This window comes from Myripristis murdjan, chromosome 10, assembly GCF_902150065.1.
Source record: "Myripristis murdjan chromosome 10, fMyrMur1.1, whole genome shotgun sequence".
Lineage (NCBI taxonomy): Eukaryota > Metazoa > Chordata > Actinopteri > Holocentriformes > Holocentridae > Myripristis > Myripristis murdjan.
In genome coordinates, this window is record NC_043989.1 from 18,045,410 (window position 1) to 18,070,710 (window position 25,301).

A 25,301-nucleotide genomic window follows, 5' to 3' on the forward strand; every position below is an offset into this window, starting at 1 on the left:
GTCTGCCATTCCTGTGCTGCTCTCTCGCTCTCACTATATCTATACAGGCCTGTCGTACGTTGTTGTCATCCTGTCTCTATCGGTGGTTGAGTGGGCCATGATATGAGTGGGAAGTCACATCTCATAGTCATAGGAAGTGATATCCATTGTTGGCATGTGTGCGTTTCTAGCCTGAAGCAGTGACTGTGACTGACTGCAGTGCTGGTTCATCTGTGCCTAACCCTGTTTCAGCGTTCTTTGAGGATGCAAACATAGGAAATAGAATAGAGTCGAAATGGTTTTTATTTAGTTACAGTAGCAATTTGAAGCAGGATTCCCCTTTTGTATGAAGTCTAAAATTATTTTAATGCGCAGTCTCCTGTGTGTTTCTGCAGTCAACAAGGACGGCGCTCAGTAATGTGATCCCTGGGATTGGAGTTTAGCATTGCAACAACCTTGTGGCACTTGCAGTATGCTTTGTTTGATGAGTCAATCCACAGTATGGTTCAGTGCTTGATGGGAAAAAGACAAGATTCAAGTGGTGATGAGCTGGCGTTTGTAATAAATCCACAGGACAAACCTGACTTCTAACTGGAGATAAACTGTGAACTAGTATATAAATTCCAGGCAGGTTAGAGCCTGCTGCTTGTCCGTGAGAAAGAAGAAGCTGAATGTTAGCATCCAGTAAATAGTCAAATATTGTGTCTGTTCCAACAAATGGATTTACTATACAATTTACATTGCATTTCAAATCGAGAATGCATGTCACAGAGAAAGTGATGTTTTTTATTTTTTATCTTTATTTTTTTTTTCTGAATTATGCATTTATAGTTTGAATTACAATATCTACAGTATAGATTTCTCTTTCAATTCATGCTTCAGTGAACAAATTAGGCAAAAAAAAGGAATATTAATGCTCACTATTTGTTCATTTTATATATCACATGAAAGGGATTATGCATTGAAACAGTATAGAGTTTGTCTCAAATACCTCTGATTGTGATGTTGCCAGCTTTTCTGATTTGGAAATTACAGCAGTTAATACTGTAACTTTGTGAGTGTGGCTTTAATGTAACTTTATTTAATGTAACATTATGTCCTAATTATTGTTTCTTCCAGAGCTTTCCAGGCGGGTGCAGACCAGAAGGTAAGACTGTATTTAACATTAATCTCACCTCTCTATGAAGACTGGGGTGCTTTGGCAATGCGATCAATTTTGTTTAACCAAAAATGAATTGGCTTCTGCAGCTTATTTCGGCTTGCTTTGTCCCACTTAAAAGGAAGTCTTTCCTGTTCTCCATGGTCTACTATTGGACTATGCTGACAGATGATGCAATTTCAAACCCTCCACAAATTTTACTCACAGTTGGCCTCAACAATATATTATGTCGTCTCGTGTTTAAACCCATGCTGATTCAGTCACTTTCCAAGCTCTCTTGGGGCCCATGCACGACGCATTAGCAAAGCACCAGTGAGTCACTGGATGACTTGGCTTGTTTTCTGGATGGAATCATGTGAATCTTGCTGTGAGAAGTTCCTGGGGTATATCCTGTTAATACCTTGCACAATCCCAGTCCCACAATTCATGGGTGATAGTGGCATATTTAGTGTAACTATCAGAAGGCTCTTGAAAGCTAATCTCTCTATTCATTACAGTTAGAATACTACAATGGTGTCATTTACTGCCTTGTGCTGCATGCTGTATTTTTTGGTAAATGAGCTGGAACATAATATGCCCACAAAGCTCCATTGAAGTGGCTGCACCTTTTGCTTTTTTTTTTTTTTTTTGCATAGTGTTTGGTAAGAAAACTCATTAGTGAAACATGTCATTCAGATGTGACACTTCAGACTTCTCACGTCGAGCAGTTTTCACCAGCAGTAGCAGATTATTTTGGATAGTCCTTGGGTGACTGCCAACACAAATATTTGTCAAACAATGGTCTGTGTTCACACTCCCTAAGCATTTCTTCCGTGTGCAGAGAAAAGTCGTCTGGCTTTGACAGAGCTGGTCTAGCAGCATAGAGCAATCATTTGTTATAAGAAAAAAAAAAATACCGCACTTCACTGGGAAATAGCTTAATATAAAGTCTGGGATTGTGCAATAGCAGAAAGGTCATTTACTGTGTGTCTAAAATGTCTAACTGCATGTTGTGTGCTGTGCTACTCTGTCTCTCTCTCTCTCTCTCTCTCACACCCTTATAGGATTCTCATGCCACAGCCTCTGTTCAACCAAAGTACTCCTTTGCCCCCAGCACAACCATTAACAAGATGGCGAGGCCATTTGCAGCAGGCAGTGGTAGTGCCAACTCAGGTCCTGTTATTAAGCCTGTGGCCTACTCACCTAAACTTAACACTCCACGCTCACAGGGCCCTGCCAATATGCAGCAGCCGCACAATGGGTAGGTGGATGTACAAATATAAGCCTATTCCCTTTGGAAGCAAAAACACGACTCATGTTGTTTTCCTGCTATATCAGTTGTTCATCTAGTCTGGATTTGCACTGAGTAGATATATCAGAAAATGTCCCCTTGAAGATGTCCCAGCTAAATTAGATCAAGGAAATGTCTGTTGTCCAAAAATGATACAATTTGGAATTTGGTGCCGGCAGAAACATGATTTTAAAACAACAACAACAACAAAAAAAACAACAACTGCAGAATATTGCCAAGGTCATGGCATAAATGAGAAAAAGCGGAAGTGCATGATGAGTAAGCAACTACATCCTAATTAGTCCACTTTCTTCCAAAAATTAAAAACTCAAAATAGCCGGACTGTTGACTTGTGTTTACAGTTATTCCTGTCATGGGTAAGCACACCTGCAATAAAAGCGAGCTGATGTTTACTTTCACACTTAACAGCCTCATCCACCAACAGTGCTTCCTTAGCCGTGACATATGCTAACCTTTTGGGAGAACAAGAGGAATTTGTCACAGCTGTAGTTAAAGAAGACCTAAGGGGTGTTGCTGGCCCTGGTCATACTGGCTGTGGCAGATGTAAACAAACATGCTGCACATAGCAAGGCTTGATTAAGCTAATGCTTTTGCTTTGGTTAGCAAATTAAGTTCCTGAAATATGCTTAAATCTTAGGTATTCATTTTGATGAGTTATATGCCTGCAGACCACATATATGCTATATCCAGCCTGGCACCTCCTGGCTGAAAATTCATGCCTGGATGGTGAAAATTCCATTTACAAAAAGTTGAAAATGTGTCAAAAATCAGCTACACTATTCTATTTTAAGCAGTTATGAAGCCTAACCAGACCTAGTCCCCGTTTTTATCATAGTGTAGGAAATAACACAGGGATTAAAACTCTCTGGCACCCTGCCGGATACCTGTCATACGACCATTTTAAGAATAATAAAGTATTAATAACATACTTTCCCCATTTGATGCACTTCTGTTGCCATGGCAGTAAGTCCCCACAGCAAAGGACTTACTGCTGTAACTGCTGCTCATACAGTCGCATACAATTATGCAAAGCATTATTTCACAATGTCCACTCTTCCGTGAGTATGGCAGCATTTTGCCCAATTAGCAGCAACCTACCTGCCGTTGTAAACCTGTGTGTCTCTGGCATGGAGCTGCAGCTTGGATTGCACTGAGAGATGGAAGCAAGGATGATAAAAGCTAGTGAGGACACAGCATGGTGGACTGGCCATCTGCAGTAGCAGGAGTTTTCCCAATGGACTGGTCAACCTGTGTGTTGGCAGTGAGTCCAGCAACTCTGATATGAAACAAGCAAAAAAAAATAGGGCCATGCTGTTTGGTGTTTTTGTGGCAGACTGGCTGGTTCATACAAGTGTGTGTGTTCGCAGCATCTCGTGAGTCCATCTGTCTCCCCTCACCAACTTTACTTTGTAATATGGTTTTGGTTAACTTCTATCTTTCATACGCTGAGCTGACAGTGACAGGCGGATTGTGTTGCGCATAAATTTGCGACCAATTTGGCCTAATGCATGAACATTATGCTGCCTTCAGGGTGCTGTCAGAAATATCAAAATTATGAGTCGAGTGTGTATGAACAATATAAACAAGAAGGTAAGTGTGACAGTTAAAGTTGGGATTTTTCTATGAACCCCACGTTGTTGAGATGTGATGTTTATGGATAGACAGCCTGGCAGCGCTGTCAAAAAGTAGTCACAAAAGTGATGTTTCATATTTATTTATTTTTATTATATTTTGATTTAAAATACATCGTTCCATATATAAATTCCCAACTTCTTCTCAAAGATTCTAAAAAATAGGCAATATCTGGGACCATGTTGGAAATAGGTTTTCACTTTTAGTATCTATCTATCTATCTATCTATCTATCTATCTATCTATCTATCTATCTGTCTATCTGTCTATGTGTCTGTCTATCATATTGCAAGACATGGGGTCATGGGCTGGGTATCTGTGAGTTATTTGTGGTGGAGCACTGTAGGTCTTATTTCCAGCATTCACTTGTTTTTGAAAGAATAATGCCTTTGTATGTTTTGAGACAGGTGTCTCCCTTTTTTATCATTATGTATTAGACAGATGTTAATGTGGACTGTTTCTATGACCAAAAATCAAGTAAATCTTTGAGGAAGCTTGAACATTACGAGACAAAGTTGCAGTTCTCATGCTTGTGTGTTTATCATGGTGCACCAAAATGTTCAACTGAGTTTTTACAGGCACCACAGACTGGAAAATGTCAAGATTTTACAAGGGTTCCTGGAACTGATCAAAACAGTTTTGAATCAACTTGTTTTTGAGCAGAAATGGTCAGTTCTTTGAAGTGTCCCCTTGAAGTGGACACGGTGGTCTTTTAGGGCAGGGCAGTCTGGATCCAGCAATTTGGGGGATGGTACTAGTCTGGCTATTGGCAAAGGCTAGATGATGTCTGCTGCTGTATTTAGCCTCACTCAAGACTCATAAAATCTGCTGAGTTCTCAAAGTGCTTTTACTGCAGCGGTGCAGGATTACTTAAGCAGCCTTACTTGGAGATGCCTCACATAGATTTTAAGTTCCACTGTCTTGGGACTGGGACTCCGGCCCTCTCCAAAAAGAGCAGAACCCACTTATATTGGCTCGTCAAATTTCCTAGATGGCTCCAGACCTTGTCAATAATACAGTTTAGTACACACAGATAGTCTAGTATTATGATCGTGAAGCTGGTTTGCTGCGATGCTATTTGAACAGAGTTTACATTGACACCGTGACACATCACTGCTGTGACATTTATCATATCGACTGGGTATTAGAGCACAAATTGGAAATATTTGACTTGTTGGGGTGGCACAGAAATTAGATTAGGTTTCTTTAGCAAATACCAATCCTATTGACACAGCTTTAAGTGTTTTTTTGTTGTACATAAGTGAGAACAGCAGAATGTCAAAGGTTTTGTGCTGAACCTGCTGAGTCATTTTGGGTCAGAGTGACAGTCTAAAGAGAATAGAGTGCATTTGACAGACCCACAATATCGTCTTTCTCTCACAGAGCCTGTTGACAATAACAGCCTGTCTCTTTTGTCACCTCTTGCATGTTTTCTGCATCCTACAGATTTTTTTTTCTCTCCTACTGTGCACATCTGCTGTCATATTTTTGACATGTTCTGTTCCTCTTGTTTTGCGGAGCTGAACTCTGATCCTTTTCATTTCCTCTGTCTCTCTCTTTTCTTTTAACTGTGCAGATGGAAACTCTTGACAAGTTAGTAAAACTCTTTTCTTTCATTCACCTCGCTGCAAATTAGCAAATGCTTGTGTGCCTGTCAAATTGTTATTCATGCTCATGTAACTTCCAACCTCTATTTGAATCTGTGCTACTATGTGAATCCTCATTAGATTTGCATTGTTTTGGACAAATTTAGAAGTTACACGCAGGTCCCAAGCCGTAATGTTATAATGAAATATTATAAAGAAATATATTGCTTCATCTCAGATCTGTCCTCACCGAGCAACATCTCTTCTTTTACCATTTACTGTTTTCCTCTCCTACTTCCAACTTTCTATACTTTACTTAATCTGTGGTCTGTTCTACAGGGGTGAAGCAACTTACTATGATGACATGTATCCACAGTCCAAGTAAGGGGCAGCTGCATGCAGGCTGGCCTGTCTGCTTACTGGGTTATTATGGCCATGCCAGATATAATAGGGCAGAAGAGGTGATTATCTTTGGTAGGGATGTCACAAGAATTGATTCTCAGGTACCAAGTAAATTCCACAGTTTTGAAAATGGTACCGATACGACTGTTTTCAATATTGGTAATATAGAAACAACTTCTCTCTGCAGATATTTATTGTTATTGTTACAGCAGGACATTTCATGTAGTTCCTCTAATTTGTCGGGCTGCTTTGCTTTCTACCTGAGGGCTACAGGTCAGTTTTGCTCGTGTAACTCGGTGTTGTTGTTCTAATCTAGCCTTAATTTGTTTTTGCTGCGGAATTGCATCAGGTGTCGAGAATTGTGGAATTCTTTCTTGGTATCAACTACCAAAATGCTTTTATTGTGGCATCCCTACCCTCGAGTGGGTTAGATGAGCAGGTTTACAAATAGGGTAGAAATGAGGGTACTGGGTAAGACTTGAGACATGAAACAAGTCCATTAGTAACCATGCATCTGTCATCCTCTATTTACTTGTTGATGAATACATGCTTCACTTAATGTGTAATGGCTTTGAGACAACATGTTTTAAATGAGATGCAGTTCTTGTGATGTTGAACTAAAAGTTTTGAATGTCTGTGCTGAAATCTAGAGCGTTTTCCACAAACACAAGGGCAGGTATAGTCTGACAGCTTTTCTCACATTGATTCTAATGAGAGTTAAGCATATGATCTCTAATGAAGTAGTGTCAGACTGCAACATGCCCATGAGAAGTGCAAGTAATGAGCATTTATTAGCTTGCATATGGTGTGAGTGTAATACTAAGCAACCTACATAAGCATTGCATGATCTGTTCAGGATGTCCTTAATTCTAAGGCCACCTGATTAGCTGGGCTGATGCGAGTGACTGGTCCCAGGGGGAGATTGTTTTAACCGGGGGCTGCTGTGTGCTGCTGCTGGGTGTGTGTACAGGCATGGCCTAAGGGTGGAGAATGTGCCCTGTTTCATCCCCAATGACCGCAGCAAGAAGAGGTTGATTGAGGACACTCAGGACTGGCAGCCCCGCACTGGCACTACTCAGTCCCGCTCCTTCCGCATCCTGGCCCAGCTCACAGGCACCGACTTCAGTAAGTCAGGGATGTCAAGGATGTGGCCTGGCATGCACTACAGAGACAGGGGGTGGTGTGTGTGTGTGTGTGTGTGTGTGTGTGTGTGTGTGTGGCGAGGAGGGGAGGGGGGGTTGTCTCTGGTAGTTATGAGGAGGTTAAGAGTGCATGCAAAGGCGTTGATCTGATGATCATCAGAGAGAGTGACAGGACTGTGAGTGACACAGAAAAGAATGGAGGGGGAAAATGGTGTCAGTTTTTCAGGCATGAAGAGAGTCCACCCTCAAACACCATCACTCAGCTGCTGTCTTCAGGGACAGCATTTTTTCCACGACTATAACCGTTGCAATGACAGATGTACATGCACTTGACATGATTTGTGTCATACCAAACAATGCCTGTAAGAGCAGCACCATTATAATTTTTCATGTTTGGGTTGGCGTCAGCTGTTTTTGAGTGTTGTCTGTTTGGAGGCCAGCAGTGAGTGTAACTAAGTGAACTATCGCGGCCTCAATGTAAAGCAGAGAGGCGTTCTGATTTGTGTCTGTCCTGGATCTCTCAGTGCAGGACCCAGATGATGAAAACATGAAGAGGTCCAGGTAAAGATCGAGTGCCGTTGATTTGAGCAATTTTTTTTTTTTTTTTTGTCTCCTCATATCACAAGCTTATGTGTTGTAGTGTTCACGCATGTGTTTGTGTTTGTGTGTGTGTGCGTAAGCTTCAGTTTGGAAATATTAAAAAAAAAAAAAAAAAAAAATAGGTGAGTTCACTAGGTGCACAAGGCAAAATTGAGGATCCGTTGCAGTGACGGCTGTTTAGATTCAACTGGTAAAAACAGGGAAAAAGCATAATAATTTATCAATGAGTCCAGCCAATGATAACATAAAGACTCAAACATCAAAGTTTTTTTCATCAGTTGGGTGAAAAGGGTCTTTACTGTTGTTGTTTTTTGTAGCAGTTGAGTCTAAACTGGGTCCTCACGTCTTGGCAATTTTACATATTGCACCTTTAAATCCCTGTGTGTCGCTTCTTACATGTAGTTGGATTTTAGCTGCTTTGAACACTTGCACGTGTGGTGTGAGTTGTGCTCAAGCCTTTGTATTTGTAGTATATGGATTCATCTGCTTCATGGCATCATTAGTGGATTTCTTTTGACTTCAGTGGTTCGGTGCAGATCATAATTGACTGTTCTTCATTTTTCACTCCAAACCTGTTGTAGCCTTATTCCGTCTATGCCTTTTAACCAGATTTTTTTTCTCTGCAACTTCTTTCCCCTTTTGTGCATTCTACCCAACTTTCCTACCCTCTCTTACTCTTCCTACGTATTCTGTCCTTCCCAATCTATCCCCTTTCTTATCTATCTCTGTTTCATATCTCTGCATGTGGTTAGGGAAAAGTTCCTCACTGAGATTCAGAGTCCCCGCTATGCCCGTCTAAGGGATTGGCACCATGACAGGTCTGCTCGTGCCCTCAATATCAAATCCTGAGCAACATCCTAGACGTCACGGGAAGCAGAGCCCAGCCAGAGCCTGCTAGCGATAGCTACACCTCAACGACTACATGACAAAGATGACGACGATAGCCAACTATCCAACGGCAGTTAACAAATTCATCCTCCAGATACAGTTGGGATGAAAAAGAAGTTTGGGGAAAAAAGAAAAGAAAAAAAAAAGTAACTCGGCCTAGATGACAAAGCCCTAAGTGGAACCTTGCATACTGAGCCTAAGTGTCAGATCTCCCTCTGAAGCTGTGACTTGACAAGTGCTGTCAACACTTTGTGAAACACTGTGTGTCTGTAGCCATATTTCCCATTTCACACTGTGCTACTTGGAGTAATCTTAACCAGGGAGGTGGGAGGTGGGTTCTCAGCAGTGGGAAGCACCGTTCTGTTCTTTATTCTGCTTTGATTGTGTAGTTCAGACCTTCCTTTGATCTATAAACTCTCGTCTTCTCGCACTCTCTCCCTCTTGCTCTGTTTCTGCTTTGCTCTGTTTTTCCATGTATTGAGTTCTTCATCTTCCACTGTTTTCATTTCTGAGCCCCACATCTTGTAGGCTTCGTCAACCATTAAGGAAGAAAGGGAAGATCAATCTGTACTTTTGTTTTTTTTCTGCTGTCATCAAAAATATAAAACATCTAAAAAAACAACTCCTTTGCTTCTCTGTCCTTTCCTTCGTGTGTTTCCTCTTTCTTCTTCAACCGTCGCAAGTTACCTGCACACTTTCAATATATATAAAAAAACATCTCCTCATATCCAACTCTCATTGGAAATTGTCATCCATTTGACTCGCAATAACCATTGTAGGCCAAAAAAAATATAGAATGCAAGTTACCAAGTATACCAAACAGAAGTGATTGTATAGAAAAAGTTTTCCCCAGCTTTTAAAAGTATTTCCTTTTGAGAAGTTATGTTTTTGTATCTATTTTTATCAAGAAAGGCTGGGGAAAATGCACTCCAGAAATAATGAGGTGAGCTAATGACAAGTTACACACAACACTTGAAAAATAGCTACACACTTGGAATTTGGATAGGGAATTAGTTTTGATTAATACCAACATTTTGATGGATCTGATAGTCTGATGAAAGAATCTTGTCCATCAAAACGTTGGCAGTAACAAACTCTGTTATCACTCTCATCATCATTATGCTGTAAATGTGGTTGTGTAGTCCTTAATCTGTTTTGTCATGGGGACTGCGAGTTTAAAATTCAGATAACTAATAAGAAAATCTGAAAGCACACCAATGGACTTTCAGATGGTTTGAGTGAAAGAGACGGCTGCAAATTATTCAAACCCAGACACATCGGCAAGATACAAAATCTATCATTGCCTTTACGCTGCAAAAAAAAAAAAAAGAAAAGAAAAGAAAAAGAAATATCAGGTTGGTTGCTAGTAGCATAGCAACAGCCTTAATGGTTTGAGATTTAAACTTGTAATCAGAAAATTGGCATGTGAAATCTCTAAACTAGCCAAGAACATCTGGACAGTGGAAATGAATGAGAGGTGTTAAATAAATAATGAATCTGATGCCAGCAGGATGGTCATAGGGTCATAATGTTTTGAACAAAAGATGCATTTCCCTTGGAGAATGAAAACAGACATTATCTGTAATGTCTATTCCCATGTAGCTAACAGTTCTAAAATGGTAGCCTGATCTGAATTTACATTTTCCAAATTGTTTAGACAGCTATTATTGAACAAATGACCATATGAAGTCAGCACACAGGCGATCACAGACGATAACCGGTAGAAAAGTGTCTGCTGCAAACTGTCTGGAAGAGCGTACTCTGCCAGAGAGCTCAATTGCCCAGCTGGAAGAATTTGTCAAGTTGCCTGGAGTGCACTGTCAGAAACATTTTTCGAAATAAGATAAGATGAAACTTTAATGATCCCTGTGGGGAAATAGGGTTTGCTGCAGCAGAGAACAGTTATAGGGTACTGGGACAAAAAGTGAAAATGATTTTAAAGAAACAAAACAAAACAAAATGAGACGTACATATTAAAAACATATATCAGTATATCAGTATGCTACCTCTGTATTATTATTCCATTGTAAAATTTCCAGATGAAGTACCAACACATGCACAGTGTAACATATATACTGAAACATACTGTGTAAGCAAAAGCCCTGAAGTGCAGAGCATTGAAATTCAAAGGTGTAACCCTCATAAATGTTGTATAGAAACTACAGGTACCTGGCCTCAACAGCCAGTCAAGGCTGTCTGTGCAGGAATAAATGCACAGGCCGATGCTGTTTTCACATAAGAGCACGTAAAGCAGCCTAAGGATCCACCCCAGGGAGGCATGAGGCCCAGGGGGGAGAGGTGGCTCTGGCAAGGAAGCTTTATATTAAATAACTAATTTCATACACAGAGGCAGTTCAAAGTGCTTTACAGAATAACATAACTACAATTAAATTAATATAGAAAAAACTGTAAGAGTGCAAAAGCTTTACTACAAGGCAGAACAAGTAGTGCAAAACATAGAAGTTTGAAGTTTAGATTTAAAAGTAGTCAGAGTCTTGGATCATCTGGAGGATTATTCCAAATCCATGCTGCATGGTAAAACACAGCTCCCTGTGTTGTTTTGAACTCTTCAAACAGCCAGAAGACCAGTCTCAGATGACCTGCCCTCATGTCTTAGATATATTTGGACGCAAAACCTCTGAGTCATTTGTAGTAGCAAGTAATAAAATTTTTAAATCAGTTTTCTGATTGATTGATTGATTGGTAACCAGTGTAGGGATTTTAGGAGTGATGTGGTTTTATTTCTTGTTTTTTGTCTGAACTCGGCAGCATTTTGAATAAGTTATAGCTGCCAAAGAGAAGACTTTTTTTTTTTTTTCTTTTTGAAAAGCCTGAGAACAGACTATTATAGCAGTCTTATTTGCTGGGAATAAAGACATGGGTAGGCCCTTTTAGATCTGATTTAGACATCAATCCTCTGACTATTGCACGATTTTCTAGATGGCAGTAAGCTGACAAAGTTACCGGTTTGACGCGACCATTGACATTTAAGTCCAGGCTTATGCCAAGCAGAGGCACTGCCCACAACAGACCGATATAAACATGTAGCTTTTTGCATATATTGGAAAAACTGAGCCTCGTCAAGAAGAGCAGTCTACTCTTGTACAGTGCCTCCATGTTGTTGCATTAGTCCAGTTTGCTGTTGATGTCCAGGTTCAAGGTTCCTATAGGACTGCGCCGTCACTACCTGCTGGATGCTGATGGCTGTCGGTGGTTTCTTGTACCATCAGGAATCAAAACCAACTCCCTTTTCTTAGTGATGTTAAACTGCAGATGGTTCTTGTACCATCTGGCAAAGCTCTCCACCAGACTCCTGTACTGCTCCTCATTAACCCTCACTGATGTATCCTGCAGCAGGGGTGGAGGGACTGGAGTTGAGGTCAGGGGTGTAAAGAGTGATCAAGAAAGGTGACAGTGCAGCTCCCTGGGGTAAATCAGCCAGGTCAGTAGGCAGAGGTGGGGCAGTGTCAGTGTGCTGTTTGCTGGGGTCACATCAGGTGGGCCTGCTGAGCTAACCTGGGCTCCGGTTGTTAAACCTGGAGAGAAAACGGTTTAGCTTGTTTGCTCTGTCCTTGCTCCAGTCGATCTGACCTGCTGCCTAAAGCCAGTGACCCCTCGCATCCCGATCGCTGTTTTGCTGTGGTTTGTTTTCAACCATCTCCTGGTAGATGTTCTCTCCATCCTTAATTCGACTCTTCTGCTCCCTCTGGGCAGACTTGACCTCCTCTCTGTCCCCAGCATTACAAGCCCTCCTATTCCTACTGAGAAGGGAAATAATGCTCTTAGTTATCCAGGCTTTATTGTTTGGAGAACAGCATATTGTTTGTGCTCTGCTTCCTGCTTGATAGCTCCCAGGTGTGAGTGGGCAGCTCTTCCAGCCTCTGTAACAACTTCTTGTATCTGCTTGCTTGGATAAATAACGGCTGTAATTGATAGTTAGACATAATGCTGGTGAGGATGGTGAGAAGTGAGAATAAGAAGCAGGCACTGCAGTAGAACAAGGCTGTTGCAGGAACACTCATCTCACATTGATATTCTACATTTTTTGTCTCTGCAAATGAGAAATGATTTCATCACCTGTCATTAGTCTATTGTGGATGGCACAGTAGATGATGTAAACATGATAGGAGCCTAAGGCAGTGTTAAATTTTATCCCAAGATAAGACGTCTCTGGAGCCTACTGTCTCGGCTCACGACTGAAGTTCTTTTTGTTCGTCTCTGTCGTGTTTTGAAGCTTTTCTCAGTTGGGTGGTGCTCGCTGTGGGTAACACAGTAACACAACTCTGACACACAGGAACAACTCGGTTATTCAACAGTTCTGTACTTGCAATTTTGAAACTCTTCTGCAGCCAAATCTGACAGTGTAAAGTGTCACGTGGCTTGCCCTCTCCGCAAGGTAAGCCTCTGATTGCCAAACAGGTCATTAATCAATTTGTCATCAATTCTGTTTGTGTTTCTCAAATTAGATTAGAAGGTGCAGAGACATGACAGCTTTTTCAAATGCACACCATTGTGTCTATTATCCGCTGTTGATTGTCTGAATTATATTATTTCCTGAAAATGTCAACAACATACAATGGCCATTTAAGATCGCTCGTAAGGACAGAAACAGCCCAAATTTCATGTACTTAGAAGAAAACAATATTTTGACAATGTTTTATGCATGTATGTATGTATATATCTGTTTGTCTATCTATCTGTTTATCTATTATTTTTACCTAAAGCCTCTATGCCCAACACCCGTTTGCCTTGCCACACGAGGAGAAAACGCTGCGTTCAAGAATGCAGCGCCGTGCTATTGTATTTACGATGATGATGACTCACACAGGATAATCTATGGCAATCCATTATGGGGACAGCCACAATGTCTAGCGTCTGAAGATGAAGTTTTCTGATCAGTAACCATGGTAACGGAGAGACTGTATACCTTTCCCTAATGAGCCGTTTTCTCCCCACAGCCTTGAGCCAGCTCCTTCACCTGCCAAGGCCCCGGCAGCAGAAAAACCAGATGGTGAGTCTCTGCTCCTGCTGATGTGTAAAAAGAAGCCCAGCAGCATCCGGTGCTGCGTTAATTGATTTTTATTAAGTGTCAATACATGAATAACAACTACATGACAGCTACATAACACACCGAGGCAAGCTGGAGCAGAATATGTGTCTGTGCGTGTTTGTGTATATTGCATAAAATCTTGAATAAACTGGAGTACTTTTGCCAAATTGAAAGTCAGTCAGTTTTTTTTTTTAATTGGTATGGTCTTCTTGTTTTCTCTGTACAAGTGTCTAAGACCCCTGCAGCAACGGCCAGTTCGGGTCCTTCCTGTCGGCCGCCATGGGTCACTGATCCAAATTTTGCGGACCGCTATCGGCCAGACAAGACTAGCACCGTTTTGACCCAACACCAGCAGCCAGCCCAGCCAACGCCCATGCAGAGTCGCAGCTCCATCCTGCAGGCGGCGCAGCAGGCACCTGAGGACAGTGGGAGGACCCCTGTATGCGGCGCCTGCAACAAAATCATCAGGTGAGACTGCACTCCATCTGTGCTGACTCCCTCAGGTTGATCTGTTACAGTGTCAACAGAAGGAAACACCACTCTCAGTGTTTGGAATCCCCTGTAGAGATGTGTCAGATTATTTAAATTCAAGATAATTAAATTGACACACACAACGAAAGCCAGTATGTCACCTGTAAATTTACTTACTCAACCAAGTTAAGAATTTGGAGACAACATCACTTGGGACAAATACGGTGTTATGACAACTATCAGATCTTTTCAATCCCATTTCCTTGTAGCAGAGGTAGCAGAAGACACGTAATTCCTAATGTGCTCTTGTCTGGGAAGAAACTTTTCACAACTGCGCAACATTTCACAGGTGACTTGTGCACTTTTGGCCTCTGTTGAATCTGACATTTCCATTATCATTGGCCTTGTTTTCTGTGGTGAAGTGGAAAACCATGTAGCAGATCTCAGTCATTCTTCTGATGCATCGTTTGCTGACTGTGTGTGTGTGTGTGTTTTCCAGGGGTCGGTACCTAGTAGCACTGGGACGCTCCTGGCACCCAGAGGAGTTTACATGTTCGCAGTGTAAGGTGGTCCTGGACGAGGGAGGCTTCTTCGAGGAGAGGGGCTCTGTCTTCTGCACAAAGTGCTATGATAACCGCTACGCTCCAAACTGTGCCAAGTGCAAAAAGAAGATTACGGGGGTAAGGGCTGCTTTACTGTGCCAAGTGAGATCAAAACAGAAACCAGAAGCACAAAATGATCCTCAGTGAGGAGAAACATTTAACTCTGAACTCGTCTGCTGTTTGAAAGGCAGCACTCTACGTGATTTCTATTTCTTTTTTATGTCTAAAAATGATACAAACCAAACATATGGTTTGGGTTTCTGATTGTTCGACTAGCATCTAACCTTAAATCAAGCATTTTACAACCTTTCCTCCCCTCTTTAGGAAATCATGCATGCCCTGAAGATGACCTACCACGTCCAGTGTTTCAAGTGTGCAGCCTGTAAGACTCCCATCAGGAACCAGGCCTTTTACATGGAGGAAGGCGAACCCTACTGTGAGAGAGGTCGGGATTGAATTGCTGCAATTAATCACGCACACAAACACAACTTTTAAAACAGTGGTCGACAATAATCTTAAAGGAAATGCCTGCTTTTATGAAGGCACTGTGGTGGGATGCAAAGATTTTTAACAGCAGGAGTTTTTGCATTGCGTATTGTGTGTGTTTTTTAATCCTCTAAGGTGTCATGCTTATGCTTTAGCACACTGATGGTACAAATTAGATTTTTACGATATCAAAAGCACTGCAGCACTACATGGCCAATTCAGACCTTGACTTAAACACTATGGAGTTTTGCTTTAGTCGTTTTTATGTTTGTGCCCTGTGCACCTGACAAATAAAGAAGTTCAGGTAGATCCAGAAACCCGCACGTCACGAACAGAAAACCCAGGGAAGAAAGACGTCACAGGGCTGATGACACCACTCGACACTACTTGACAAGAAATCTCCGGGTAGTGCAGTGCAAAATCACCACTTATCACCAGAGATGCCACTAAAGTTTTCATTTTTTAATTTGAATTTCCCAAGGGCAAGTATTCAATTCAGTTTTTGTGTGTGGCCGCTCTAAAACAGAATTAAAAGTAGACTGTCCAATTTTCCACCATAGTGATGAGAAGGACAAGCCAAGGTAATGAATAAATCTGTGCATAAGCAAAAGCATGATCCAAATACTCAGTGCGCACACTGAATGAAGTCCTAGTGGGAACAGGTCAAACAAAGAGATCTCAATCTGTGCAAGACCCCATGTAATTTTATGCATGAATTGGGCGTGATTTGGAATGATCACTAAATCGAATCAGATCCTGAGTACACGAACACAGTGAGGTGAAACATTAAGTATAGGCCACATAACAATCTGTGGTGCAAAAATAAAAAAATTGCACCTTGTGAATGATTTAGTGTCGTGAGTGCTATGGGAGAGTTGTGTCTGCTGAAAAAAAAACACACTGCAAAGCCCTTTTTGCTCGAAACCACCTATTGCAGCAACATTTTCAAAGTTATGGACTCGTTTTTTTATATATTTGTAAAAACAATCCTTTGTAGCATTATTGCTGTGGGGTTTGGCCGGGCCACACATCGTGAATCTTGTGCCATGTCTCACAGTTCATCAAGATGCATGATGTTTTCATCTGCTGTAATCTATTTAGCCCCAGTTTACTTTATACGTTTCTCTATTGGTTTTTATGAATGGTCTGTGCCTTTCCGTTGTGCTGTAAATGATTTAACGGGTCAGCATGCTTCTCCCTCACTACTGAGGCTCAGAAGTGGATTGCTGCTTTATCAGAGGCGAAGCCAGAACCTGAGTACTCATACTCTGAATAATGCCTTTAGCGTTGATAAACATTCTGCCGCCTCAGCATCTTTCAGGGATTGTGCAGCTCTCACCCACTCACTCTTGAGTAGCAGCATTATAGCCTGACACTTTCCCCAGAGTCCCTGTAATGAAAAAACTGGTACAATCCAGTTAAGTATCTGGAGCAATTTCCCCTTATCCTAATCCCTCCCTTACACTGAGGAAACATGCTTATGCACAGAGGATGGACAAAATAAAGGAAACACCTAACAATCTGTAACTAACTCAAACCGAACTAAAACTTTTATTTCTATGGAATGTGCCATACAGTCAAATGCGGTGTGCTCTCAGATGCTGTCAAGAATCTAATACAAGTAGGGTCACTATTTCCCTTCAGTGAAGCTCCAGTCCTCTTTCATTATCCTGAACTAAGAAGGAAAATCTCCACTGCTTTGAGTGATGAGGGAGGTGGAGACCGACTTCACAGTCTGCTCCCCAAAAATCTCATAAAAGTTCAATGATGTTAAGATCTATTGAATGGGAAGGCCATGGAAGATCCTTGACTTCCTCCCTCTGTTGTTTGATTATTTCGCTCAGGGACCCTGTGATGGCAGCCATTGTTGCCGAGGCTCATGGTTATCTCATGTCCTTCCACATCTCTGCCTCTCCTTCCATCTCCTTCCCCTCATGTAGTCACCCCACTCACCACCTGTCCTCTACTCGCCTTTCTCTCTCCAGACTATGAGAAGATGTTTGGCACTAAGTGCCACGGCTGTGACTTTAAGATTGATGCTGGAGATCGGTTCCTGGAGGCCTTGGGCTACAGCTGGCATGATACGTGCTTCGTCTGTGCTGTAAGTCATTTTGATTGATATAGCTCCCTGTAGGCCTGTCTCTGTCCCCGTCTCTTCTGGCTGTCCCGGCACAATGCCATCTGAAAGATCTGCTCCAGTCTCTGAACCTGGAGCATTTCTCTCTCCTTGGCTCTCTCTTTCAACCTGTCACCTGCAGTCTATCACTCTCTCCTTTTCCCTCTTTCAGTCTGTGGAGAATACACAAAGTAAATAAAGTCAAATCATGTGTGCCTGCTGGTCAATAGAAAGCTGCATTGTTGACATTCATTGTGGCTATTATGAAGTCTAATATCTCCTCCATCCCTCTACCCATGTTCTCCCATCTGTTTTCCACCTCTCTCTCTATCTGTCTCCCTCTCTCCCGTCTTTCATCTGTAAAAGCTCTGCCAAATCAACCTGGAGGGGAAGACGTTCTACTCGAAGAAGGATAAGCCCCTGTGCAAAGGCCATGCTTTTGCTCCAGTCTGAGGAAGACGCAGACCGAGAACGCTTCTCCTTCAGAGGAAGGAACACTCCTCTCTCCATCGTCTTTACCCAAGTCCGCCCTCCGGCACACACACACACACACACACACACACACACACACACACACACACACTACATCCCCTCAGCCTATCTAGTTTAACTCAGTCAAAGCATTTTATTTTTTCTGAGTTTTTTTGTTTTTGTTTTGTTGTTGTTGTTGCTGTGTTTGAGACTCTGAGTCAGTTTCACACTCTGTTACTCCCTGTGCAGTTAAAACTTTCTCAAGTGCAGAGATAGAGATAGACTTGCCCAGTGGGTCATTTCAAGTCCTCACTAACTGCAATTCATCACCTGTGGCTTGTTGAATTTTAAGTAATTTCCAGCTGGTTATTGTAATGCTACTGGGTGTTAAAAGATAGCACCTCACTTCATCTAGATTTGGGTGTACTTGTTAGTGAAGAATTTTTATTGCCCAACTAATCTCATCCTTGTTCAGTTTGAAGTAAGTTGAAATAAGTATCCTCCAAGTTGAATGAGTCATTTAGCCTCTAATAGCCTAACATATTACTGTAATGATCTGCCACTACTCCTGTACACTTAAAGCCCCATCCAGGACCCTGGCCTACTCACTGGCACTTACTGCAGTACCTATTAACGTAATGGGGGTGTAGTGAAGCAGAAAGGGATGACCTGCACCTCTCCACATAAGGAGTAACTGCTTTACGCATCACTTTGGCACCAGCAAATTAGCATGTGCTTCCTAATGGTAATGTTGAGACACGTAATAGTCCTTAATTGATCCAATTTCAAGTGTTCATGCAGGGGACTGAAATCAAGTTACATTTAATGTTGAGCATAGCACTAAGGCAGGAAGATTGTTGAAGCTTTGGTATTCTGACAAATTATTGGATATTTTAATATGGGGGGAAAATATCTGATCTTTTGTATCCCTTGTGTTAGTATATTGTTACTTCTAAAAGTGCCTTTATGTCATGACTGAATATGTATTTATATTGCGTCAAAATGGGCCTTTAGGTTGCTGTTTTTTATAGCAAACAGAATTTACAAATAAAAAAAATAGTGATGCCCTGTGTGAGGCAAAAGATAAAGTACTTTTTTTATGTGAACATGTCTGTAAGATTTTCAAATATTTGATGTTTTGGCCTCCTTTGTTTGAATTAATATGTGCTCTTGAGACAATAGGATTATGATAGATTTTTTTTGTATGAAAGTACTGCATATTAAGTGCCTTTTTAAAACCAAGCTTTACATCATCAGCTTTGTGACTGTAACATTAAAAAAAAAAAAAAAAACTTAGTGAATCCCTACCTTGTGCATATGTTAGATGTTGCAAGAAAGAATTAGTGCAATTTATAGATTATAGGAGCAATGCTGTTAGAGCCATTTAATCAATAAAGTTGTTTTTACACTGAGTGATGTTGACTCTTTAAGTAAAAATATCCAGTCCTTGATTTAACAATATATAATTTATTTACAACAATTTAAGGTTGAATTACTATACATACCTTTCTGAAATTTCATAGATAGATATATATACATAAGGCCAAGTAAATACTTGAAAGCACTTAGAAACGAATTTCCAAAATTCTACCCACAAATCCATATCATTGTCCAAAAAGTACAGAAAATCTCCCTTAGCAGAAGTTTTTCCATTGCCACAAAAGTTTTGACAACAATTTACATTGACGATAAGGAACACAAAAGGTTAAAAAAAAAACAAATCCAAAAACAAAAAAACAGTAAAAGAATTATACAATTGCATAAGCGCTGTGGCATGTTATAAATACAGCATTTTTGACTTGCAGAAAGGCAAGGAACATTGAATCAAGGAACTAAATAGAAAAACCATTCACAAGTACAGAAGTCTATTATTCTCAGTTCAAAAAGAAAGCTCATTTCAGTCAGAGTGACAGGTAGGTATGCACGCGCACGCACACACACACACACACACACACACACACACACACACACACACACACACACTCACACACATATGCACTCACTGAAAACATACTCAAACACACACATCCTTGACACTGAATAGTAATGAGTGACACAAAAATAAGTACAGGTGTGAATTGTAATAGTTTTTTTCCCCCCACATCATCCAGGGGTGAAATTATAAACCCTTGAACAAAGCAAGTGTGTGACTGACACTAGTTGTACAGACAACTATCTGGCCAAGATTTCTCATGGAGGGAATTGTATTCATCACACATAATTGCAGAGTGTTATGACAGGTTAGGCCTGCAGATAAATGTTGAATGTCCTGGCGGCTGGTGGATTACATTACTGACATGTGCTTCGATAACACATCCGAGACAATGACTGGGGTGATGAAATTTCTCACACAATCTGACTGTACAACTGCAATGGCTCATCTAAACGTGCCGTGCTAACACCGGACTGTCGGTGTCGAAGAAATGTATCTCCTCTGTCTCCAGTTAGTCTCCACATAGTTCCAGTGTCGTGATTCACTAAGCGTTAGTGACGATTTCCAGCTTTGTATTTAAATGCTTACATTATATAGAAATAATCAGGCAGACGTATGCAGAGTAAGGACCAAAAAAAAACAAAAAACAAAAAAAACAACATGTATAGAAACTTTGTGTAAAACAGTCTCTAAACCCTTAACACTGCAAAAAGTCTTCACTGCTAGATCGCCAAAGAACAGTATATAGGCAAACACGTCACGGTTTAGACTTGACAAATGTTGCGCCAGTTAAGTGTCTTCTTCTTCTTCTTCTTTTTTTTTTTTTTTTTTTTTTTTTGGCTTCGTATTAAAATATAATTTACATTTCTTTACAAAGTGATAAAATAAACTTTGACATATTACTGCTTGAACAAAGACCATGGACTTGCTTCTGAGACAACAGCAAGGAAATGATAGAAAGTGAGGATTTTACTTGAAAACTGCAACATAGACACGCAGGAATGCTGATTTATTTTTAACTGCAAATAAAAACGCAACGCTTAAATGATGTCGAAATGGATACAATATTAAGATGTAGTGGCCTCAAATGGTATTCATAAAACTTTGGTTACCAATTCTGCTGATATACAGTATGTAAAGTGACAGCACACAGCTGGTATAGAAAAGGTATTTACATATTACATGTGAGGATGAGCTGTTTCAACATGAAAAGTGTACTTGAGGTGACATCACCATGTTACGTGAAAAGCGGCTTGATCCAAGGGTTTCTCACAACAAGGAACACAAACAGTAAGACTGGTAATTTTATGGCATCTCGACGAAAAACTCCTACTACTGGTAAAGGGGAGGCGTGTTCAACTGGATGAAAAGAAGCGAAGGAGTGAGAGATTTTACAGGTGCTAAGATGCCATACAAAACCAAGAAAGAAAGAAAACATTTTAAAAAATCAACACTCGATACATGTTTTTCTCACTTTGTGACTACAAGACAATGAAACATAAATGTACATTCCCATTATCTGACAATCATAAAATACACTCCAGTTAGTCTTTCAAGGTTTGAGCCATAGGAACTGGTATCATGGAGTGGGCCAGCTGTTTCAGTGAGAGGGGTTTTAATGCAGAGGGCTTCCTTTGCAACTTCAACAGACAACGTCACATGCAACCCTGAGGCAGAGGGAGAGAGAATTATGGCTAATTTGGGATTAATCACGACTTTTGACACAACTAGTAAAGAGGTGGAATTTAAGATGCTGTTTGGATGCCGACCTGACACATCCATTAATAAAACCATGGCTGAGTGAATTAATGCAGAGCAGCAAAAAGTATAGTTGCAGTTTATGTTTTGTGGTTTGTTTTTGCTGTCTTGGCAAAAAAAAAAAAAAAAAAAAAAAGCAAGAAAAAAGCAATTTTCCTAAGCAGAGGCATGCCATTCTGAACAAGCCACTCCAACGCTGTCTGAGAGGCAGGCTTTTCTCTGGCATTAAAGAGGTGTGGTCTCCTCTAATACCACACAACAAATGTGGAATTCCCACCAACAGTGCCTTATGAATTATAAAAACAAAGCTGCATAACTAGTCTTTAAATGTTAAGTAATTTGGTGGTGAAGATAATTTGTTGTTGTCAGATTTTCTCGGGGAAGTGCTCTGCATTATTCATACAGGCGAATAAAATCTCCTGTATACTTCCCTTTTGGCGATGCTTCGTGTTTAACATCCTCTCCCGTGGAATTAATGTAATCAGGGGGAAATGTCATTTTAGAAATGAGTTTTGAAGACATTCACTATTCACATGTATGCAGCTGGGATGCCTTTCGGCCCTATGGCTCCTTCATAAACTGTGGACTTTGAAAGGGAAAACGCTAAAATGAAGCATCGGGTAATATGAGATCTGAAATAAACTGGATGGATCAAAGTCACAGGCTTTAAATAGGAATGGCTTCTTGAAATATGACTTTAGTGAAGATATTACTCACTCCTCCCTCAAAAGTTCAGCGAACCCAAACCCCACGTATTGATTTTGAGCCACAAAAGCTGCAGAGCGTCTCGCAGAATCAAGATGTTACATTCACAGTAGTGATACCGGCTTGACTTAAAAACAGACAAACAAGATGAGACATGTACTGCGGCTCTGACATAAAATCTATTTTCAACCTGCAAGTCCATGATGTGCTACAGCTTTCCCTGTGTGCATCCGCGTGTGTGTGTTAAGAAACAGATACGATGAGATGCACACCTGTGCTGGGTTCGGGAGTGGACTGGGAGGATTTTCGCAGACCCTGATGACCTTGCTGAAATGTGTTTCATGTCTGGAGTAATGTCATCTAACAAACCAGCCAGTTGCATAAGTAGCCTGTTCTCCTCTGTCTGAAAACGACTGGCACAGGGCTGGACTGCTGAAAACGTGGACACACCTAGACACCAGCTGTATTAGCTTTACTCATATCCCTTCTCATATCTTGGAATCTGAAATTATTCATGGGATTTCTCTTTAATAAAGTCCTTTAATAACATTACCTTTTGCATATTGCTCCTTATTGGCTACATAAGGCCTATTTGTTTCAACTGCATGAAGTTAATTTGATATTAATCTCACGTAGAACGAGGGGCGTCGCCTGGTTTCACTCTCGCTGCTCCTGCAAAATTAATCTTTGTCTTTTTCGGCTGAGCATAAAGGCCTATTTTTCACGAGGCTTTATTGATTTGTGTCACAAATACATTTTACACACACACACACACACACACACACGGCCTAATTCTTCCCTCATTTTGTCTGTCATTTTAACATTTTGATGCTTAAAAAGGGGACAGGGGGGCTTCAGCCTACATTAACCCTTTAGTTTCCTATCCTCTCATGTTTACTGGAGGGGGCCTGGGCCAGCTCTGTTCTGATATTCTTCCCCCTGCTGCAGTTATTGTTTTTTGTGTTGTAGATTTTTTTGTTGTTGTTGTTGTTGTTGTGTACTGCTCTTTACTCTGCACCAGTCTCTCCTCTGCGGGGTTAGCATTCGCCGTCGGAGACCAGGAATATCATGGCTTCCTGTTTGCCAATGTCAGCCATGACAGTGGCCAGCTGGTTGATGTTTCCGCTGTGGAAATGCTGAGCCTCCCACAGGTCCAAAATCACAGAGGTTGGACTCGCTTTGGATGCAAAGAAACTCATGTGTCTGCACAGGAGAGGGCAAAGGACAGGCAGAGAGACAAGAGCAGAGAGGAGAGGACAGGAGCAGCAGTGAGAGAACAAGGAGACGTTTTAATAAATCATGTTATGCACATATATCAAAAGTTACGGTCATTCCTTTTTTTTTTCCTCCTGTATGCCCACACAGAGTCTTAGTAAAACTGTTCTCATCTATTATTTTATTGTGCTACTGCATCCTGTAACTCTGTCAATGGCACGGTTTATTGTGTGTTATACTGCTACATCCCCAGATGTTGTGCTGAAGCACTAAGTAAAAAAATCATAAAAGGTCCGCTGTCTGGTTCGCGAAGCCACCATCAAATACAGAATCTCAAGCAATTTTCATTTGAAGCTGAGGAGCGTAAGCCTCATTCTTTTTCATCTGATGTTGAAATTGGCCCTAAATCCCATACAGTAAATCCTATATGGACTTGTCACAGTTAAGTCGGAAGTGACCTTTTCCATTTTGGGAGTGGAACCTTTATGATCAAACGCAATCAATGACAACAAAGTGATGGTCCCAGCCAGCTGTATATTTGATGTTGCGTGGGGGCTGATCCCTGCGGTACCTGAGGATGCTTGTTCGGTTTAATGGCCTTTTTCTGTTCTCCAAATGTCTGAGGGCCTTAACTGTTATGTAGAGAGCATGTGACACGGGGAAAATAACCCAGCATGAACCTTTAGCACAAAGGTAGATTGTGTTGTGTAAGTGTGTTTGTTGTGGGCTGCAGGTGGGGGGTGAGACAGAAAGCAAAGGCGGCAGCAAGTCCTTTGATTTCACCTTGGGAAAGGTCAGGGAGAGCACAGGCTAAGTCCGGTGAATCTCACCGCGTCTGCTGGCTTTGGAGGCAGACGGGCGCTGAGAACATAACGTCACTCAGATAGTTTGTGTTAATTGGATTTTACAAAACACACTGTCTTCACTCCGCGTCGAGAGTGCACAACAAAGAAAGCGCTGGTCAAAAATTGCCCGGGAACAAACCTTTCTGTCATTACTGCACAAAAAAAAAAGGACCGAGCTTCGCGTCCAATGTGTCAGCCTCTGTTATTCACGTCGTCGTGTGAAACATGAGCTTATCTGGTGCGGCTCAGACACAGCCATTTGCACAGTCTTGGGAGAGTAAAAAAAAAAAAAAAAAAAAAATCAAATGCAAGCTTCTTGGCATTTAAAGTTGTATTGATTGGTCACGTTCCACTCGGTCTGAACACTTTATACACAGAAACACTCGCACACTCTCTCACACACACACACACACACACACACCCACACACACACACAAACGCTTGCGTGACCGAACTGCAAGATGCTGCTGCATTTTCAGTAAAACATGTTGTTAAGGACGGGTCAAACAACAGAGCAGTTGTTCCTCTCTAAGGCATAAATGAGAATTGATTATGTTGAGCAAAACACTGCTAATTAAAACTGCACTGCATCCATTCAATTTGTAATTAATTGGGGTAAATAAAGTTGATTGGACAAATGAAGTGCACCTATTTGATTCCATTACAAGAAAGAAATTAAATTGGAGGATAAGTGATCATTGTCTGGTTACTTTGTTTTTAACTGGTAGCGTTTCTCTGATGATAAAGTACAGTGACTGTGCAAAAGGATCTGTTCCTCTGTCCAAGTAACAAGTCCAAAGTCGGCACAGATCCAAACCTATTCCATCTTTTTTCCGACTGAAGTGCAGCGAGCCTGCTACCACTCAAATTACAGCGGTTAAGCAGAATGTAGAGCATGTAAATATGGCTGCAGACTTAAGCTGCTTACCTGTTCCTGGGATAAAAATTGAACAAGGTGGTGTGTTTTCCTG

The 25,301-nt window shown here is 41.1% G+C and overlaps 2 protein-coding genes across 6 annotated transcripts in view; one reads left to right on the plus strand and one right to left on the minus strand.

The window, feature by feature from the left end:
• pdlim7 (PDZ and LIM domain 7) overlaps positions 1–19,286 on the plus strand; it is a 32,610-nt gene extending 13,324 nt beyond the window's left edge. For both annotated transcript variants that reach the window (XM_030061348.1, XM_030061349.1), the window contains exons 4-11: positions 1,099–1,126; positions 2,182–2,378; positions 13,637–13,689; positions 13,956–14,196; positions 14,699–14,879; positions 15,126–15,246; positions 17,273–17,388; positions 17,770–19,286. In XM_030061348.1, the coding sequence (XP_029917208.1) occupies positions 1,099–1,126; positions 2,182–2,378; positions 13,637–13,689; positions 13,956–14,196; positions 14,699–14,879; positions 15,126–15,246; positions 17,273–17,388; positions 17,770–17,856 (1,024 nt within the window). In that variant the 3' untranslated portion in view covers positions 17,857–19,286. The remainder of the gene's footprint in view (positions 1–1,098; positions 1,127–2,181; positions 2,379–13,636; positions 13,690–13,955; positions 14,197–14,698; positions 14,880–15,125; positions 15,247–17,272; positions 17,389–17,769) is intronic.
• Positions 19,287–19,369: 83 nt separating this feature from the next.
• The window catches only part of unc5a (unc-5 netrin receptor A), a 131,975-nt gene continuing 126,043 nt past the window's right edge, over positions 19,370–25,301 (minus strand). For 2 of the 4 annotated variants that reach the window (XM_030062533.1, XM_030062536.1), the window contains one exon: positions 19,370–23,473. In XM_030062533.1, coding sequence (XP_029918393.1) covers positions 23,308–23,473 — 166 coding nt within the window. In that variant the 3' untranslated portion in view covers positions 19,370–23,307. The remainder of the gene's footprint in view (positions 23,474–25,301) is intronic. The other 2 variants (XM_030062535.1, XM_030062534.1) reach the window with 2 other exon arrangements.